We start from the raw sequence: 21,198 nt of genomic DNA on the forward strand, positions 1-21,198 counted from the left end.
GATTCCTTAATCAACATGACCAACCTTCATACTTGAATATCTTAGGATCTCGGAAAGGATTTTCTCTTGCAATTGGATGAGACCGCCCTTATCTGGTTTTGAAGATTCTCTAACATCTTCTAGGAAACAAGTCTCTTCTACCTGATCAGCAATGAGGTTATACATCGCTTTTGCAATAGTTGTCTTACCAATTCTACCAATACTGAAAATTCCTATCATGCGTGTCATTCATCTTAATACATAAAAGCATATCAATATCTTTCATACGAGACTTTATTCCCACAGGATACTCGGCAATATGCAAGTATGTACGATTTAGTACTATTCTCAAGACCTCTTGAACAATCTCTTTGATAAATTTACAGATTAGATGCCCATGAATCAAGTTGCTACTGATATGCCCACGACTCAAGCTACTGTAAATCCAGATCAATTATTATTTTAAGTCTCCAAGATATTAGCTCCAGCATATCAGCATATTGAATATTTGTAATGGATAGATATTTAATGTTGATTTGTTACCTTGTATAGATTAAGAGATTACTGCCTACAACTACCAAATATACTTGTACAGATCATATAGTGAATGTGTGAAATTTCTTTCTCCTATAATCTGTTCTTTCATGGTATACGAGCCCCAAGGGTCTACACCTATTGTTATTGCTAATTCTAGTTCTACTCCCACCTCATTTTCCTTTCCCAACATTACACGGTCTCTGTTAAACTGGACCATAAATAGTACGTACGTAAGTACTTGATTTTAGGGTGGGTTCAATTCATAGTTTCCTAGATTTCCTTGATTTGTAGAAATTTTTGGTGTTTGGTTACTTAGAAAAGTAGTATATGCTGGACAAATTAGTATTTTTGATACCTTGTATGATTTTCTTGTCTTTACTTTCAAGAAAGGTCTTGCATAAGAAAAGCCAAAAATTTGAATTTCTTCGCTTTTTCTTCCTCTATTGGTTTATTTTTATTTTTTTTCTTGCTTCACCCTCTGGTGGGTTGCTGAGAAAAACTGATATGAAAGGAAATAAAATTGAGGTTTGAAATATGATTTCTTTCTAATAGAATTAATGGAAATTATCTTTTGGGAGGGTTAGAGGATTGTGTGTTCATATCTCTCTGTTGTTTTCCTCTTCATTTTTATTTAGTTTTTTATATCCCTATATTCTGTTTCTGTGTTTGTTAAAAATTTGCCTTTTATTTATTTGTGTTTTGCCCTATTGAATTTTACTTACTGTGATTTTTTTTTTTTTTTTTTTTTTTTTGGTTTATGAGGTCTTGGCTAGCCTTATTAGTCATTATGTAGGGCTTTAATTTTCTTGAGTTAGCCAGATATGGGTATATAATATTAGGGCATATTTCAGAAAACTAGGGACAACAAGAAGAAATTGCAGATAATGAAACAGAAAAAATTGACCCTTTCCTCGGAAGTCTGGTATAGCATACTCCATATTTTTTGGTGGATTTGATTAAATATACTATCATGAAATTCATGGCTTTGGCCATCTTGTAAAAAATACACTTCCATTTGCACTTTTTTGTTTTTCAATGAGCCAATGTTCTTATTGATTTTGCCATTTGCAGACAGAGGATGAATTGCCAACTGATTTTGAGCCACCAAGAATGAAGGAGCCAAGGAAAAACTTAGTGAGTGGTGGAAGTGATGAGCAGACTCTCCAAGACGGCATGCATGCTGTGTCTTTACATATTTAATCCTTCACAGTAAAACATAGCCAAATACTAATACAAAGACAAAGACCATTGCATTTGACACTGCTTTGCAATTAACAACTGGTTACATTAAAAAGAACAATCCAACCAAAGGCATCTTCGTTATTATACCAAAAAAAAAAAACAATATCCTCGTTACACCATAGAGAGCAATATCCTGGTTACGTCATAATGAGCAATAAATTGTTACAATTCACAAATTGTCTTGTCCATCATGAATGTTCCTGATCCTGAGAAATCAAGCCACAACTTGCTATACAGTTCAAACAGTAAAAAACCAGCAACTCAAAAGCAAAATTTTCTCTTTCAGTCACAATTGTCTGCCAAAAATCCATATTTATAATTCATGAAAGTATTAATAGGTAGTACTTAATGATCTTAACCCCAGAAATTACCATCATTTAGAAAGGCACACAAGCCATAAGTATTTTTTTTTTTAAGAAGAGAACGGTACTCTAATTTTATTGATTGTCCTCACTTATAACGGAAGAATACCGTCATAACAAACAGGACACATGAGATTTACAAATATTCAAAGAAAAACCATCCCAAGCATCAAAATCTAGTAAAATAAAAACAAACTATACATTAAACTAAATAAATAAATCAATAAAACCAATCTAAACATGCCTATTTATAAACCAAAACCAAACAAACCACAACTTTACTTGTAAACAACCTACGCCATAAGTGATCCAAACTTTAAGATCACAAAATTTGAAAAAAACCAATATCTTGATCTCGAAAAACTGCAACCCCTACAACACCAAAAGGAATCTTTTTGGTCTATCCAGACTGTCGAAAAACAAGTAAAGTAGCAAACAAAAAAGCTACATTATAGTTATTAAAAGCAACAACTTTACTTTTCCCCGGCTAGCAATCCAAAGCCAAAATTAAAAGAAATGCTGGTCATAAAGGAAATTCCAAACCCCACTAGATCTCAGAGAATTGAACTCAAAGAAAAACTCCCACAAACGACTAGCCAGATGCAATCAAGTCCTTCAATCTCTTCACCTGAAAGCCACGATAAATCTACATTTGTGTCGTATGCACGAGACTAGTATATAAACTAAAATAAATTCTAATCTAGTACAAAAAATTAAGTTCTAAAATAAAATAAGAATCAAAGCAAGAAATAATTAACTTATCAAGCTATAATCACAATAAAAAACTAAAATCAATTTTAAATATGCAATTTAATCTAAACAATGAAAAAACTATTGACGGATAATTTTATTTTTAACAAAATTATGAATCGGGATCTTAACTGATTAAAATTATTCTAGATCATGAAAATATGATTGAATTTATATCAAGAATTTTATCCCTCTCAATTGATATGAAGCAAGAATAATAAATCGTTGAACGCATTAATAATTGGAAAAAAAAAATCAATCTCATAAATAATATTACTAATCTTTAATGAGGTTTCATCCTTAACCTTTGTTGAAAATTTAGCTAGGCATATTCATGAAAATAAATTCTAAAATATGAACGTAAATAAATATCAAATCCATATTTAACATGAAACTAAAAAAAATTGAAAATTACACTGCTCTCAAAACGTAAAAATAGCTATAAGTCTGTTACCGTTGAAGTTTGTTATGGTTACAATTCTTTCCCTTCTTTGAATCCTTCCGCAACTTTGATTCATCTCCAAACTTCAATTCCTTCATTAAGATAAAGTTCAAATTTAAGTAAGAAAAATAAATATTTCAAAACTAAGAAAAATATAAGAATTAACACTATAAAATTGCAACTAACATAGACGTTTTCTTGCTCCGAATTATCATTTCCTCCACCATACTTTCTACTACTCAACCAAATGAAGTTAGAGGTGAGGAGGCTTGAGTTAAGAGGAACTAAGACGTAAAAGCATTAGAAATTACAGTAAACAGTGAGGGGTTCAAATATGAAAACTGCTGCTGCAGATACGATGTTTTTGTTTTCTGTTTTGCTTCATTCTGAGCTCGAATATTTCATCCACTGGACTAGAATATATTGTATAGATGAGGGTCCTTGGAGTAAGAAGAGATTACATGTGAGAAGGAGAGGGAAAACATAATGAGAAACTGTTACTGCTGCTGTCTCTAACAACTTTCTGCTGTTGTTGTGTGTGTTGCTGTTCCCCTCAGTTTCAGCTACTCAAGAGCTGGTTTTGGTCTGACATTTTAGGTCATTTGGTTGTCCTAATGTCACATATTGAGGCTGAGTTGAAGAGATGAAATAAAAGCAAACTAAGGTGCTGAAACTTAATAGGAATCAAGGGTTGAAGTTGCTGAATTTTTTCTCACTGGAAGGACAGCCAAGAGCTTGTGTATTTTCTTGTTTTCAAACCTTCCCTCTTTCTAATACATTCCTCATTACACAAGCAAGGATTTAGAAGTGATCAAATGGAGATAAATAAGCTAGAGAGTCAACCAAACAGAAACTAATAGGAAGGAATTAATTACACAAATTTAGAGGAGGAAACGCATTGCAGAAAGAGTTTGCTGCTATGCTACAGTTTTTGACAGAATTAAAAGAGGGAACTTACGTGCGTCTTTGGTGGTTTCTATGGTGGTTGTGCTACCTCTTGAGGTGGTCTAGAATGAGGCAAGTTCAATAGCTACAAGAGGCTTGAGTTGAGTAGTTGAGGAAGAGGTGAAATAGGTTGTTAGTTCACTGCTGCAGATTTTACTGGTTTGGTGTAATCTATGGTTGTTCACGTTGGTTTAAGCTTGAGAAGGTGGCTCAAAAACAAACACTGATTTCTAATGGTTTGAAGTATAAAATGGAGGGTTTAAACCAATTAAAAAGGGATTCAGGTAAAGGAAATGATAGAGCTAAATCTATAGTAGAAACTATAATAAAAACCGAACTGCCTTAGACCAAAAACGGAGCAGAATTTTATTCTACCTCATCAAGTAGTAGGTTGAACTAATTTCTCTTGTTTCTACGTTCACAAATATTTTCTCAAACTCATAAGCCCCTTGACAAAGCATTCTCGTCATTTCATAATTTCAAACTCATAGGCCCCTTGACAAACCGTGTTTAAACACTCAAAACACAACATCATCTAACCAAATGAATATAATAGTCCATAAAAGAGTGAGGTAGAGAGTTCAACAGTTACCGAATATCGTGGCCAAGAGTTTAGCATTCGGTGTGGTTGAACATCTTCAATATGTGGCAGAGAGAGACCAATTAATGGCCATAAGTTGCCGACTGGTGGTTTGAACAAAACAGAGGAGGAATGGAAAAGCAAGTGGCATGAACAAAGGGCTATGTAGGTTGTCTTGGGGCTGAACTACCATAAAGGAAGAACAAGAAAAAAAAAATTGCAGACTTTGTTCAACCAGATTGAGTATTGATTTTTAATTATAAACAGTAAATTGAAGAATGACAAAGTTTTCCTCCAAACTGGCTTATAATTAGGACTATTGGTATAATTGGACAATGTGATAGTGCTTCTTTGCATTGAAAATGATGTCAGTGAACGTATTGAAAGTGATTACACAACAGAGGCGGATATGATATATATGTATCTATGTATGCATGACAAAAATGCTATGTTTATAAAGAAACATATACAGAGGGCCTACCAATTCATGAACTAATATACATGCACATGTGAGCAAACATATTTTAGAAAGGAGATCAGTGTACCATGTAGATGAACGGCCAAGCTGGCCTTCTGCACAGTCAAAATGCTAAGAGCTTCTCTTCCTTCCTATATATGGTAGTAAGCCACCAGAGGAAGCAGATTCGGGTGTCTCAACCTCCCTAGCTTGCTCATATGCTCTTGAAACTACTCTTTCCCCAAATTATTCATTTGTTTGAACCGCTTCACAACCATCACCTGTCCATTGTGCAAGGCAGCCTTGTAAGAAGACACAAAGACCCAAATGATCCACTGCTCAATATCTCAGCTGAGGCTTTAAGCAATTCCTACATATCAAACCTCTCCCTATCTTCCCTGACAAAGGCCAGCTTCACATTCTCAACCTTCTTGGTATTTCCACTGTAGTTTGTTGAGTCTTTGCCCTGATTCGTTTGATTCCTTTATGCCTGATTTCTTTTGCAAGTTTAATGGATGTACTGGAGCCTTTGTCAATAAAGAAGGTTGCCTCTTGTGGTTGATGAAGACCACCACACCTATTCCGACTGTTGCCATCGTTGCAAGTATGACAATCACTAGGATACTTGGAATTGAGCCCTCGTCACAATTACCCATAGGCATTCCACATAGCTCTAAATTTCCTGCCATTGATAGGACAAACCATCACTGCCTGAATGTTTTCACACATGTTTTCACACATATTTACCCTTGTATATATGCATATGCGGGCTTTAGGCATTGTTTCATGTGGGTTTTCAGTTCTTTGGAGGATTAAGTTGGCTAATCAATGTCCAATATCAATGTGGAAAGTGCTAGATGCTAGCAATGCCTTGATATGATCATATATGTTCAGACATTATATTCAACTCAAAAGTTTTGAGTATATAGATATAGATCTAACAATTAATCTTATACCATAACAACATAGAATCCAATAGATCACTTATAGGCTTAATCTATATTTTAGTTCAAAACATAAGACTGCATATTTGTAACTATTACTTTGTCACTTAGAGTTTGTCAGAAGCAGCCATTTTTCTGATAACTCTGTGAAGAATAAATACAACTGAAGAAAAACGTTTGTGTAAGTACATATACATGTGCATGCACATGATACATTATATATATAGATATATATATATACACACAGATGATCTCACAAAAAGTTGACTCACCAGAGAAGGAGCTTGAATCCATCCCAATTCATTGCCTGATACGTTAAAAGCACTCAATGACTTCTGTTGAAAATCCGGTATCTGACCATCAAAATGGTTATCATCAAGCCTTAACTCCAAAAGCTTTGGCAAGGTTAAATTTGTTCTTCATAAAGCTTATAGTTCTCGAATTCGACAGAAACGCGAGCAAGTCCACATCAATGAAACCATTTAGTCCCATATTCTTGAGTCATAAACCCTTAACTTTTCCTTTCCCACAATGAACACCAACCCAATTTACGTTATGCTCAGAACATGGTGTTGTTGAGCCATTCCAGCTGATTAATGTGTCATTCGGTTGAAGGGAGGCCTTGAACTTTAGGAGGGTTTCTGATTCTGATGCCTAAGAAGAAGAGACCACAGATATGAAAACGAAAGCTTAAATACAAATCACCAATTACTAACTAATTACACATCTTGTTATAATTATAACATATTTAGCAAGCATTAATAACTAACCGATTCATCCATTGTACACATTTTCTAACAGAACAAAATATGTAGGATTTTCTAGAGGAAAAGTGATTAATAAAACTCTACCAATTTAACAATCTAGGCTCTTACATGTTTGTGTTTATTTATTGATAATAAATTCAATATTTTGGAATGAAACAGTATTGGGTCACTTACTTTGCATATCCTACATCAACATGACAGGGAGGGGGTGCTGCAGGAACAGTGGCATGTCTGCAGTTGCATCCATTAGATGTAGCAATGCATCCTCATCTAAAGAAGTGTAAAGAGCTTACTGTTATAATAATTGAATAAATGTTCTACAAAAGAAAAATAGTTCATACCTTTTTTTTAAAAAAATTTATTTAGATTTTGCACCTATCGAAATAAAATCCTAGCGCCGCCACTACCTCTGCCACATACGGTTAGCCATCAAGTAGGGTGTGATTAGATACAAGAGCTCCAGCAAGATAACCACAAAATGGCAGGCCAATATTGGTGATACTAATATAGAAGTCTTTCATTATGCAGTAGTACATAACCTTATGATTAGTAACCAATAGGCAGGGATTATTATTTCCTCAAGAGTTCATTCTAATGTTGAGACGGGCACAAATGTATGATAATAATCCCATCCAGAGCTTTAAGACCTTTGATTTATGTCATTTCTCAAACCAAAACCTTTCAGCAATTACCCTGTACTTTGACAAATGCAGCTCAAGAAGATCAACAATTACAGTATGATGAAAAAGAAAATCAACAACAATTTAGATTCCCTTAACTTGCACAGACATTCATTAATTTCATCTCAATACATGCGTTTGCCAGAAATGTTAAGAAAATGAGCTCCACGCACATTACCTTTCTTCCCTCCACACATAAATTTGGTCATTAACTTCAGCCTTTTAATGGTGACCTTCTACTGCCTAGTATAACAATTCATCCAGCATCCTTTCCAATATGGGAAGACGTGATAGTCTCATAGAAAGCTGAAAAGGCGAAAAAGGGATAAGAAATTAGGTCCAATACAAATCCTATTTGGTTAACCCAAAAAGAATCCAAGAAAATTGTAACTCTTTTTACGTAATGTTGTACAATTCTAACCTTGTTCAACTTACCCTTCTTATGGTCATTAGGTGTGTAAAACATAGTTTTCAAGGCACTTAAATCTCCCTTTAAATATCTGGTCTTGGTCTAAAAACATAGTCTTGGAGGCCTTTGAACATGTTTCAGTATTCCTGGTGTATATATATGTACTGAAATTCCAGTAAAGCGGTCGAGGAGATTGCTGCAAATTCCACAAGCATCCTATGAATGCAAGTTTTGAGCTATTGCAAAACAATTCGAGATAGGTTCATTCTATGTTCACTTAAACTAAAAAGTACATTTGAAAGAGTACTAATTTCCCATAAAAATGTTCTCTATACATGGAATGTCAATGGATGCTCATTCACAAGTCACCATGAGATAATGCAATTGAAGTTCTGAACATGCTAATAGTGAAAGAATTTATTCCACAAACTTTTTTCATATCTGGTTTTGATTGATAAATATGCATGCAATACTTCAAAACATGCCTTGAGCACTCATGCCTTATGACTTCAAGTAATATGACATAATCATGCTTCTTTAAAGGAAAATCAGTCTCTCTTCATTGTTGGAAGTACATTAGGCATACCAATAAGCCTTCTTCAAACATTTATTTTTTCATCCCCTTTCCTGTTCTAGATCATCAACTCCATAAGAAATCAAGGCTCTTACCCAAGAGGACTTTTATCAAAACCCCAGAAGAAAGCTAAAAAGGTGAAAAAGTGATAAGAAATTAGGTCCAATTCAAATCCTATTGAGTTAACCCAAAAAGAATCCAAGAAAATTATAACTCCTTTTATGTAATGCTGTACAATTCTAACCTTGTTCAACTTACCCTTATGGTCCTTAGGTCTGTAAAACATAATTTTCAAGGCCCTTAAATCTCCCTTTACAGATCTGGTCTTGGTCTGAAAACAGAGTCTTTGAGGCCTTGAACCCGTTTCGATATTCCTGGCGTATATATGTACTGAAATTCTAGTAAGGTGGTCGAGGAGATTGCTGCAAATTCCACAAGCATCCTATGAACGCAAGGTTTGAACCATTGCGAAAAAATTCGAGATAGGTTCATTATGTGTCACTAAAACTAAAAAATACCTTTAAAAGAGTTCTAATTTCCAATGAAAATATTTTCTAAGATACTTGGAATATCAATGGATGCTTATTCACGAGTCACCATGAGATAATGCAATTGAAGTTCTAAACATGCTAATAATGAAATGATTTATTCCACGAACTTTTCTCATATCTGGTTTTGATTGATAAATATGCATGCAATACTTTAAAACATGCCCTGAGCACTCATGCCTCATGACGTCAAGTAATATGACATAATCATGCTTCTTTAAAGGAAAATCAGCCTATCTTCATCGTTGGAACTACATTAGGAATACCAATCAGCCTTCTTCAAACATTTATTTTTTTCATCCCTTTACTGTTCTAGATCATCAACACCATAATAGCTCAACCAAATATCACTTTAGAAGTGATTAAGGGCTCTTACCAAAGAGGACTTTTATCAAAACCGAGGAGAAAACCAAGAGTGGTAATTTTTAACAAAATTATCAATCAGGCTCTCAACTGATTGATACTATTCTAGATCATGATAAAAAATATGACTGAATTTATATCAAGAATTTTATCCCTTTCAATTGATATGAAGTAATAACAATAAATTGTTGAACGCATCAATAATTGGAGAAAAAATCAATCTCATAAATAATATTACTAATCTTTAATGAGGTTTCATCCTTAACCTTAGTTGAAAATTTAGCTAGGCTTATCCATGAAAATAAATTCTAGAAAATGAACGTAAATAAATATCAAAGCAATATTTAAAATGAAACTAAAGAAAAATAAAAATTCCACTGCTCTCAAAATGTAAAAACTACAAGTCTTTTACCTTTAAAGTCTATTATGGTTATAGTTCTTTCCCAACTTTGATTCCTTTTTGAACTTCAATTGCTTCATTAAGATAAAGTTCAAATTTAAGTAAGAAAACTAAATATTTCAAGACAAAAAAAATATATATATATAAGAATTAACACTACATAATTGTGATAATGCTTTGTTTAATTTAGCAAACTTCTGTCCAATTTGGCTATCATCACATACCCAAGTGGAAGTTCTAAATCCAAATCTTCATTAATTAAATCATCATTAGCATCCTTGAATTTCCATAAGCTAGAGCTGGTTGAAGATCCCCGCCTCTTCTGTCGTGGGTTCCAAGTCATGCTCACCATCATCTCGCGCGTATCTCTTTGAAAGTTGAATAGGATCAATAAAATTGTCATTCCCGTATATTAGATGGACTCCAGCACTTTTGAAGATTGCTTTCTCTGAATCACTTTCAAATTTAAACCTCATATTATTGTTCCCCTCCCTGTAACTTCTTGACAGAATCCCATGATCAATAGAATTTCCAGCTATGTATTGTAGCCATACACGATCATGTGGGTCCATTGAAGTCTATAGCCGCATCTCATGATCAGTTCTAATCTGCTGGCCGTTTATTCTTATTCTTTTCATCGGAAGAGGTCTCGCAACAAAACACAAAAACTAATGCCACGATCTGATGCCCAAAACACATGGACGCATTATGATCAATTTCTATTTCAATAGTTTTTATTTTTAACAAAATTATGAATAAAGATATCAGCTGATTAAGATTATTCTAAATCATGATAAAAACATGATTGAACTATGTCAAGAATTTTATTCCTCTCAATTAAAAGCATCGATAATTGGTAAAAATCAATCTCATAAATAATATTACTAGTTTTCAAGGAGGTTTCATTCTCAACCTTAGTTAAATTCTAAAATATGAATGTAAATAAACATCAAAGCAATACTTAAAACGAAACTAAAGAAGAACAAAAATTTCTCAAAATGTAAATATAGGCGCTGCAAGTCTGTTACCGTTACAGTTCTTTCCCCCAACTTTGATTCCTTTCGCAACTTCGATTCCTTTCTGAACTTCAATTCCTTCATTAATATAAACTTAAATTTAAGTAAGAAAAATAAATATCTCAAGACTAATAAAAATATAAGAATTAACATGACTACATAATTGTGATAATGCTTTAATTAATTTAGTAAAATTCTGCACAAATTCGGCTATTATCACATACCCAAGTCGAAGTTCTAAATCCAAATCTTCAATAATTTAATCATCATTAGCATCATTGAATTCCATAATTCTCGTGGTTGAAGATTGCCGCTTCTGTTGTGGGTTCCAATCGGGTTCCAAGTCATGCTCACCTTCATCTCGGGGTCTCTTTGAAAGTTGAATAGGATTAATGAAATTGTCATTTCCATATATTATATGGAATCCGAAACTTTTTAAGATTGCTTTATCACTTTTCATTATAAACCTCTTATTATTGTAAATTCTCGGCACCATCTCATCAATAGAATTTCCTGCAATGTATCTTAGACATACATGATCATCTATAATCGACTGGCCGTTTATTGCAGTAGTACCATACAAAGCCGATGCTGGAAGAGATCCCACAACATAACACAAAACCAATGCCACAATCTGATGCCCAAAACAAATGGACGCATTATAATCAATTTCTACTTCAATAGATTTACTTAATGAAGTAGTCTCCTTGCAATACTTGAACCACTCTGGAATCCTACTTCCTGGATATATAATTGTACTTGAATCTTTCTCCCGAAAACGTTCCTATTAAACCAACTATATTTTAGAAAACAAATACAAGCTATCAAATACGAAACAGAATGAAATTAGAGATCAAATAGATAAGACATGTATACCTGTACCAATAATGGATCTGGTGCATGATTCCCTACATCCACTTCCACTTTATTGCATTCCGATAAGTCAATCCTTGTTAACCGTTTTAAGTCGGGTGTACCAAATGAAGATTCTGTCGATACATGAGGAAAGCGTTCCAATAACACGCATCCTATAGCCTCTACCGATTCTATATTTGGTGGAATGTGTAGAATTTCTTCAAGTTGCTTGCAGTCTGACAAATCAAGTTTAGACAATCCGACAAATCCTTCGATGCATGGAGGAAGGCTAACAATACCACTATCAGTTAGATTTAAAGTCCTCAAACTGGATGAGAAATTATATGTCCGAGATAAATTATTTGATTCTGTAAAGAAATTCTTTAGGCTGAAACATCCACTAGCATCTACCTTTTCTATATTTGGTGGAAGGTGTAGAATTTCTTCAAGTTGCTCGCAGAATCTGAAATCAAGTTCAGACAATCCAACAAATCTTTCGATGCATGGAGGAAGGCTAACAATACCACTACGACATAGATTTAAAGTCCTCAAACTGGATGAAAAATTATATGTCCGAGATAAATTATTTGATTCTGGTAAAAAACTCTTGAGGCTGGAACATCCTCTGATATCTACCTTTTCTATATTTGGTGGAAGGTGTAGAATTTCTTTAAGTTGCTTGCATTCTAGCAAATAAAGGTGAGACAATCCAACAGATCCTTCGATGCATGGAGGAAGGCTAATAATACCACTACCAGATAGATTTAAAGTCCTCAAACTGGATGAGAAATTAAATATCCTAAATAAATTATTTGATTCTGGAGGCGACAATTCCATACTTGATGAAATTTCATTTTCCTGTGTACATGGCACGAATTGTCCATTATGCCCCACCTCCTTTCCAAAATTTACAAAATTTGGACAGGTGATGGAAACATCTTGTAGATGTTCCAACTGAAAAATGTTTACTGGAAAATGCACAAGGTTGTCGCAATCATCTATATATAACATATTGAGCCCAGTGAGGTATGTAATGGATGAAGGTAGCTCCTGTATTACGCAGCTTTTTAACTTGACACATTTCAAATATTTCATTTCACACTCAATTTCTGGAAAGTTTTCAAGACTAGTACAATGGTCAAGTTCAAGTAATTCTAGAGATCTCAACTTGAAGCTTCTTGGCAACTTCTTTAGGCTGGAACAATAGCTAAAATCCAATCGAACAAGCTTATCCAAAAATCCAACAGAATCATGAACCTCAACTAAACTTTTACATCCTACAAACATCAGCATCTCTAGATTTGAGCAACTTGAAAGATCCGATATATTTGTCAAGTATTCACAGTAACTGAGGTCTATACTTGTTAAGTTCTGTTTGAAAAGTAAAAAACAAATAAAATATATATTAATTGTTAAAGAAAATTTGCAGCATAACTTAAAAGTAAGACAGATTGACATATGAAAAATAAAAATACTTACCTTAGATTGCAATCTCGTGCCTAAATCTCTAATATTGCTTTTTCCGATATAGAAATGAATGAGTTTCTCTCCATGAAAATTAGATGGCAAAGAGAGCAAAGGACATTTGGGCCAATCAAGAACTCTTAACTCATTAGAGAGATAATTCGATCCACCACAAAAACTGACGTTATTGAATTTGCTAACTATTAATATTCTGAGTTTTTCCATTTTTGCAAACACACCAGAATCCAAACGTATCCTGCTGTCCTTCCGAGGCATTCCCATCAATATGCCTTCAATTTTCTCTGTTCCCTAATGTGAGAATGCACAAGTGTTCTATCAAAAATCAAAGATAAATTCTCTATAATTCAACACTACTTGCGCAAGTGTTCATGAACTATATATAAGTTGAACAAGCTACGATTATATGTATTTTTCTTACAATACGTGTGTACATCACTATTTCATTTATTAAGAAGGAAATAACGAACATAGGTCTCACCTTTCTTCATATGGTGTTTCTATTTTAGATTACAAAAGGAATAGCCTTATTTTTATCATTCAGATTTCTAGAAATGAGTATGTACGTTCAAATGTCAAAGTCATATATACTTCTTCCTTTTAATACGTATTACTCTGTTTAAAATACGAAAAAAGTATCAGATAATCATAGCATTTTGCCTTTTTGGAAAAATGGAGAAAATGTGAATTGGCTTTCATGATTTTATTTGTACTTCTTTATTAAAATTATTTTATTTACAAAATTGGGAAAATATTTCATGTAGAGGGTACGTATGTGTCTATATAATAATTTATATGTATTTCTGGATCCATTTCTTTTAATTTAATAATAGCTTCAATTGAAAAAAAAAAAAAAAAAGAACTCAGAAGTAGAACTATATTTCTAGGGAAAATCTTACCTTATTTTTTTCAAGTACTTCACGAACATCTTCATGAAAGTATAATCTACTCCGCTTGCCAAGTTCTTCAGGTGATTCTTGTCGGACAATTTCTTTACCCATATCTTCTAGTAAGTCATGCATCATGAGTTCATCATCTTCATCAATAGTTATGAGACATTTATCATTGAGCTTTTTGATACCAGCATAGGCATTGAAACCACAACTATCCAGTATTTTAGTGACATATTCTCTCTCGTATCCTTTAAAGAAACATGCAATGTCAAGAAAAATCTTTTTTGTACGATGATCTAATCCATCGTAACTTATTTTGAGTTTTTCGTAGATATTTTGTTCTGGAATTCTTTTGTACTCTTTCAATTCACTTTCCCAAAAATGTATATCTTCTCCATATAGATTTGAGCCTATCACTTTCAAAGCAAGTGGAAGGCCGGCAGCACACTTTAGTGCAAGTTTTATGACATCCACAAAAGCATCATTAGGTTTGTCACTTTTGAAAGCATGCTGGCTAAAGAGCTGAAGAGCTTCATGGTGATCCATTTCCTTCATACGATATTTGAAATGAACATGATGCTTAGTTAGTAAACCCTCATCCCTTGTTGTTATGATGATTCGACTCCCAGAACCAAACCAATCGCATTTTCCACATAATTTTTCTAATTGGTCCAAACAATCAACATCATCAAGCACCAAAAGAATTCTTTTACGGCAAAGTCTCTTCATTATCAAATTGATTCCTTGATGATCATTATCAACCCTTGGTGACTTTCCTAGAATGTTAGAAAGAATTTTCTCTTGCAACTGTCCAAGACGGCCTTGATTTTGTTTTGAAGATTCTCTAACATCAGCAAGAAAACAACGGCCTTCAAACTTCTTAGCAATAAGGTTATACATCGCTTTTGCAATCGTTGTTTTTCCAATTCCACCACTACCGAAAATCCCTATCATGCGTATGTCATTCTCCTCAATACATAATAGCTCATTAATAACTTCTACATGAGACTGTATTCCCACCTGATACTCGTCCACATGCAAGTCAAAACGATTTGGTAAGGTTGTTGAGACCTCTTGAACAATCTTCTGGATAAACTCATATTCATCCCTACCAAAGCAAAAAGATTTAAAGAAGATTCATGAATTTGACTTACTCAACTTAAAAGACATGAGAACATGATTTAGGCACAATTTTATTCTCATGTTATAAATGACGTTATTGGCAGGGCACAAGTTATGCACTAAATGCAGGAAAATGAACCCTACCATTTGAAATAGACATATGATAGATACAATTTTAGGTTGTGCTAGTTTTGCATACTTTATTTGAAAAAAAAAGTGAAGCCCACTATTAAAAAAATAATTTTTTTTTATATAAATCTCAAACTTATCCAATTTTTTTCAAGAGGAGTGCACATGTTCTGAACTAACAACAGTTATAAACATATGAATATTTTTTGTAAGTGTAACAATTCGCATGGCTAGCTGTGTAAGTACCATACCAAAACTATTATCATAAGTGCTGAATATACTGATCGAAGAAGGTGTAGATCAGATGGTCTTTATCAAATTGAAGACTTAAAAAAAGGTAAAAGAAATGGAACTTTGAAAATAGTGGAGAAGCAAAGCCATGTACGTTGTCATTCTTTGTTCACTGTTCTCTTTAATCGTTGTAGTAATGTTTTTCAGTACGTGACATTTATGTGTTAAAAAAAAATGTCACCCATATTCAATTTATACCGTAAGTTTGGCAAGGTATTAATTTACAACTTGAAGTACGGATAAATTTTACTTTGTACATCCAATTTAATTTGACAATATATATCGAGAATGTGCTGCTTGACTAATTTAGTTGGTAAATCATAATGTATGCAATCACTTAGGGTAGAAATTATATATATATATATATATTAATTTATGGTAAAAATTGAAAAAAGACGGTAGTTCGATTGGGAAAATTGAAAAGCGCTATTATTTAAAAAACATTGATATGAACACAAATTTTTATGAACTGAGGACATCTGCAGTCATACGTAATGTGAAGCCAGATCCAAAATCTCAAGCCCAGACCACAACTAAGGCCCCAAAACCTTAAGGAGAAGGCCAGCCCATCCCTCTCTCCTTCCCCAGTCATCCGTCTTTCTTGTTCTCGTTGATCTCTTTTCCCTCATCCACTGTCGCCTTCCTCCACCTCTTGTGACCTTTGTGCACCGCTCTGCCTAGTGGCTACCGACCACACCCAGAAACACACACGTAGCCGAGTGTCATCCCTTCTCTGCCACCCCTAGCTGCCGCCCATCTCCATCAATCACGAACGAGAACTATGTTGCTCGTGAAGTGGTTTCTAGTTCTATTACTAGCGTGAGCCACCTCCCCCTCCAACCACCTCTCTCTTCTCTCCCTCGACTTCTAGTTGTCTCTCTATCTCCCTCTCATCTCTCGGTCTCAACTCTCCCCCCTCAAATTTCTCGTCTCTCTCTGTTTTGTTCCATCTGCTGCCACTATCCTCCATGCCTCGACACCGCATCTCCAGTAATCCTCTCTCTCCATCTCTCTCGATCGTCGCTCTCTCTGCCTCTCTCTCTGTAACACGAAACCCGGGTTCGAAAACCCTAGCTGCGGCCACCTCGCTGTGCCATGTCCGCCAGATGCCGGCGACATTGAGCCCTTACTCTCTGTGTTTCCACACTCACTCGCTCTCTCTCATTCTCTCTCTCTCTGTGAAATTTTCCACCCGCCGACCACCCCACTACCTCTCACCAGCGTACTTCTCCTCCTTCTGCCGTCTCTCACGTTCCCTCCTTCCACCTCTGTCTCCGTCACTCTCTATCCCTCTCACTCTCTCTGTCGCCGTCACACTCTCTCAGGCGGACGACTACCCACCTCCGCCATCCCTCCTCACACTCTATCTCACCCTCTCGGTTTCTCCTCTCTCTCTCTCTCTCTTTCTCTCCCTCTCTAGCTCCGCAACACACATAATCTGTTTCTTTCTACCTGAGACCCACCACACCCATTCAAGAGACCACTGCGCCCTCAGCTGACGGGACGGGAATGACCACAGGAAGCAGCAGAGCTTGGGACGCCTGTGATCATCCGGAGATTCTCCCCTTCGTGTGAAAGTGGCTCTTGGACCAACGATGAAAATAATTTGTGATGTAAATTGTGAATTGTGATAAGTGAAATTCGAATAATTCATCACTTATCATCTCCAATTACCTCGCATCACTCTTCTTTTAATTTTTTTTTTTTTCAAACAAGCATGTGGTGAATGGATTACTAGGAAAACAACTCAATTAATCAAGAATAAAATAAATAAATAAAATATGTGAAGTGTGTGTTGTGGATGCACATGAAATTTTGTCTTGTGGCCGTGGTCGAGTGCCCTGAGAAGTATTTGGATGAATTGTGTAAATTATGTGGGCGAGTGCCTCATGGAGTGTTGGAAGAATTCTGTCCATTTGTTCATTTTGCTTCGTAAGTGTTGTGTTTTCTATAAATCTTGTTATTGTCATGTCTTATTGAGGGGATTTCTTTTTCTGGTTCACACTGTTGTTCAGTTAGGAGTATTGGAATTTCTGATTATGGTACGGATTTACAACTTGTGAATGTGTGCTGGAAATTTCCCTCCCTTCTACTGAATTACAACTTCTCAATATATATATATATATATTAGTGTCAAAGGATGTAATCAGATCAAAACTAAAAAAATATATGAATAGATAAGAGGGATAGAGGTAGTTGAAATTACTCGTTGATCTTCAAATGAAAACCGCATAGCCCGGCAGTTTGATTTAAGGCAGTCTTCCACCTCTGAACTTTAGCATCATCGAACTTTTCTTCATGTTCAGCGAACGCTTTTTCAAAACTATTTTTTTGGTGTTGTACTGTCGATGGCTCGACTTTGTAATAGACTGCTACAACCTTCTGTTGTTTTGATTCTTTACACTCTAGTATCTTCAATAGCTCATCCAAACACCACCTAGATGACGCATAGTTTTCAGAAAATATAATGATCGAAATCTTTGACTCTTCAATGGCCTTTAAAAGTGTCAGTGAAATTTCTTCACCTTTTCTCATCTCCTTGTCATCTTTAAAAGTGTGGATTCCATTTCGAACCAAAGCTTGGTAAAGATGAACAGTAAAATTATTGCGAGTATCATCTCCTCGAAAGCTTAAGAATACATCGTGATTTGATTGCGAGGTTAAAAAAGGGGAATTAGAGGAGGAAGGAGACGAAAGGACTCCCGAGAATGTGATGGTAGAAGTCATTATGAATGCAAAGTAGAATTAATTGGAGATGGATCGGGGAAGATGATGGAGCTCCTTATATAAGTCTCGTTGCATGAGGAGGAACTTCTTGGCAACTTCCGCGTTGCATCGTATGGAATGTAGAGAAAAAGAAAAGATGGGAATAAAAGGTTGTCCATTGCACTGGTCATTGCGTTGGGCGACGGCCTCTTTCTTCTCCAGACTATAGTGGTTCCAATAATGCATCCTGACGTTTTTCTTAACATAATAATTAAAGAAATTATTCTTTTAATGATGATGTAAATTTTTAAATAAAAAATATTTGAAGGTATTATAAAAATGCATGAGAAAAAGAAAAAAGAAAAAAGATGAAATATACTTATCGTCCAAATTGGGTCCTGAAATTGGTGGCTGTAGTACCACCCTATTTTTAACGATTTAATGCCATAAATTACGGCATTTGTAACGATTTGGCTATGGTTATATTATATAAGATGATATAAAAGTTAAATAAAATATTATTATAATATAATTTTTTATTATTATTCTTATTTTAGAATTTGAAAATGTTGAATTATTTATTGTATTTTTTTATAGGAATTTGGAAAAGTTATAATGATGAGATGAGATGAGATCAAATGAAAAAAGTTGAATAAACTATTGTAAGAATAATATAAACTAAAATATTATGCAATGAACCTTAACAAAGTTGAATCAATCAACCGAATGGTTGTGATCAATAAATAAATAGAGAAATGATTTAGTCATAAAGAAATTTTATAAATGTAAATTTATAATTCAAATTGATCTAATATAACATATAAACTATATTGATTTGTGGGTTTATTTTTATTAATCTCTTTATAACTAAAGTACTTCTCAAATAAATCTAACTCTAGTAATAGTATATTATAAAGTTGTACAGGCGATGGAAAAAATAAAAATCCAAACCCTTTAAAGTTTTATTGCATAAAATATTTATCTCAATTAACAATATAATTTCTGTGTTATATTTAGTTACTATATTAGTTGTTTGGATTTAGAAATCATCTCATCTCATTTCATTATTACTATTTTTTAAAATTTTTACATAAAATATTTTAATAATATTTTATTTAAAACCATTTCCTCTCATTTTATTATTTCAATAATATAATTTTTAATAGAGAGGCTGAAAGATAGCATAGAAGTTGAGAAAGCTAAAATAAAAGTGACAGTTCAAATAGTTTACAAAATGGCAATGACAAATAGCAATAGTGAGAGGGGTCAGAAGGTGTAGCAAACTTAACGATCATGATGAAGACCGTATGATAGTAACACGCGACAGCTTTGCAAAAGAATAATGATACATTTTCACATACCCTTCACTAGATGTCACAATGGTGGCCACAAGCTCATGCGTTGGCTACAAACTTCTTCAACAACTAATTTCCTTTCAATCATGGTGGTGGGCTTCTTATCGCTATCATCCATTCATTTATAAGAAGTGACTAAAAAATTAAATTTATAAATAAATATAATTTATATAATATATCTAATTTATTTTATAATAAAAATAATTTTATAATTTAATATATTTGATTATATTATATTAATCTATAAATTTATTTTTATATATTAAACTATAAATTTATTTTTTTGCATGTTAGAATCTGAGAAATATTGTTCTAAGTCCTTTGCTTTTTATCTTTTCTAATCATATATGTTTCTAATTAAATGAATAATCTCTCAAATGCATGCACTACATCAACATGTACGACATATATATATTGATATAAAATGAAAAGATCAGAATTAAATTATTTTCTTATTGCTTTTTGATGCTACCGCAAAATATATACCATGTGCATAAAGTAAAATAAATTTTTTATTTTATTTTTTTAATTGAGCAAAAACTAAAATTAATATTTTCTGTTTACATAAAGATCTCATAATATTAACGTTTACAAATTAATTAATACGGGTTTTCTTTTTTTATATTATTGTTTCTTTTATTTTATTTTCATTTCAAAAAAATTTAACGTATTACATCAAGTCACAATAATTTATAAATTATAGGATTTCTTTTATAAAATTAACAATTAAAAAAAAGGAATATCATGATATCTTATTGAAAAATCTCGCAATAGATCAATAATAATTGTTTAGACAAAAATTAACAATATTGGTGAAAGGAATAGAGTAATTATATTATAAGTTATATATAAGAGGATGATAGGATGATGATAAATAAAATATTTTTATTATTTTACCTTTTGTGTTATTGACTATATATATTTTGTTAGAAATATAGTTGCATGCATTGTATATATATATCTTCTATATATAAAAAGTGTGTATGAAATGGAAAATCTTGTTTTAACGGTTTTTCTTGTTTTTCCATTAAAGTTAACACCGTTTGTTTTAACGGTTTGGCACATAAAATGAAGACATAAATGTTGTGAGAGATAGCATTCAATGTTGTTATATGATTTATTAATCTCAATAATTATAATACTTAATAGTTTATATAATAATAAGTAATTAAAGATTAGTTATTATATTTTTCTCTTTCTCCTTAACATATACACGTGTATTAGGTACATAAGACGTGAATCCCTAAGTATAATATACGTGTATTATACGTTTCATTAACTCAGATTATTGAGTATTCCAAATTTAAAAATCTCATATAAAATATAATACAAGTGTGTTTAATCAAAGTGTTTTTTTCCCCATGGTAGTA

The 21,198-nt window shown here is 33.4% G+C and overlaps 1 protein-coding gene across 42 annotated transcripts in view; it reads right to left on the reverse strand.

Annotated features, from left to right (window-relative positions):
- Positions 1-18,675, reverse strand: part of LOC122297069 (TMV resistance protein N-like) — a 70,660-nt gene extending 51,985 nt beyond the window's left edge. The window contains exons 1-16 of one of the 42 annotated variants that reach the window (XM_043106906.1): positions 17,974-18,675; positions 14,232-15,333; positions 11,872-13,623; positions 11,220-11,779; positions 11,008-11,073; positions 10,204-10,660; positions 9,992-10,053; positions 8,927-9,110; positions 8,121-8,290; positions 7,864-7,991; positions 7,180-7,275; positions 6,511-6,892; positions 5,678-5,976; positions 5,383-5,575; positions 3,325-3,404; positions 1,893-2,748 (exon numbers count right to left, since the gene is read on the reverse strand). In XM_043106906.1, the coding sequence (XP_042962840.1) occupies positions 11,255-11,779; positions 11,872-13,623; positions 14,232-15,333; positions 17,974-18,494 (3,900 nt within the window). In that variant the 5' untranslated portion in view covers positions 18,495-18,675 and the 3' untranslated portion in view covers positions 1,893-2,748; positions 3,325-3,404; positions 5,383-5,575; ... (8 more) ...; positions 11,008-11,073; positions 11,220-11,254. Of the gene's footprint in view, positions 1-1,892; positions 2,749-3,324; positions 3,405-4,849; positions 5,024-5,382; positions 5,977-6,510; positions 6,893-7,179; positions 7,298-7,346; positions 7,415-7,863; positions 7,992-8,106; positions 8,311-8,680; positions 8,798-8,912; positions 9,111-9,991; positions 10,054-10,203; positions 10,661-11,007; positions 11,074-11,219; positions 11,780-11,871; positions 13,624-14,231; positions 15,334-17,973 lie in introns of those variants that run through there. The other 41 variants (XM_043106907.1, XM_043106898.1, XM_043106903.1 and 38 more) reach the window with 41 other exon arrangements.
- Positions 18,676-21,198: the final 2,523 nt, after the last annotated feature.

This window comes from Carya illinoinensis, chromosome 15 (genome assembly GCF_018687715.1).
Source record: "Carya illinoinensis cultivar Pawnee chromosome 15, C.illinoinensisPawnee_v1, whole genome shotgun sequence".
In the NCBI taxonomy this organism is placed as follows: Eukaryota; Viridiplantae; Streptophyta; class Magnoliopsida; order Fagales; family Juglandaceae; genus Carya; species Carya illinoinensis.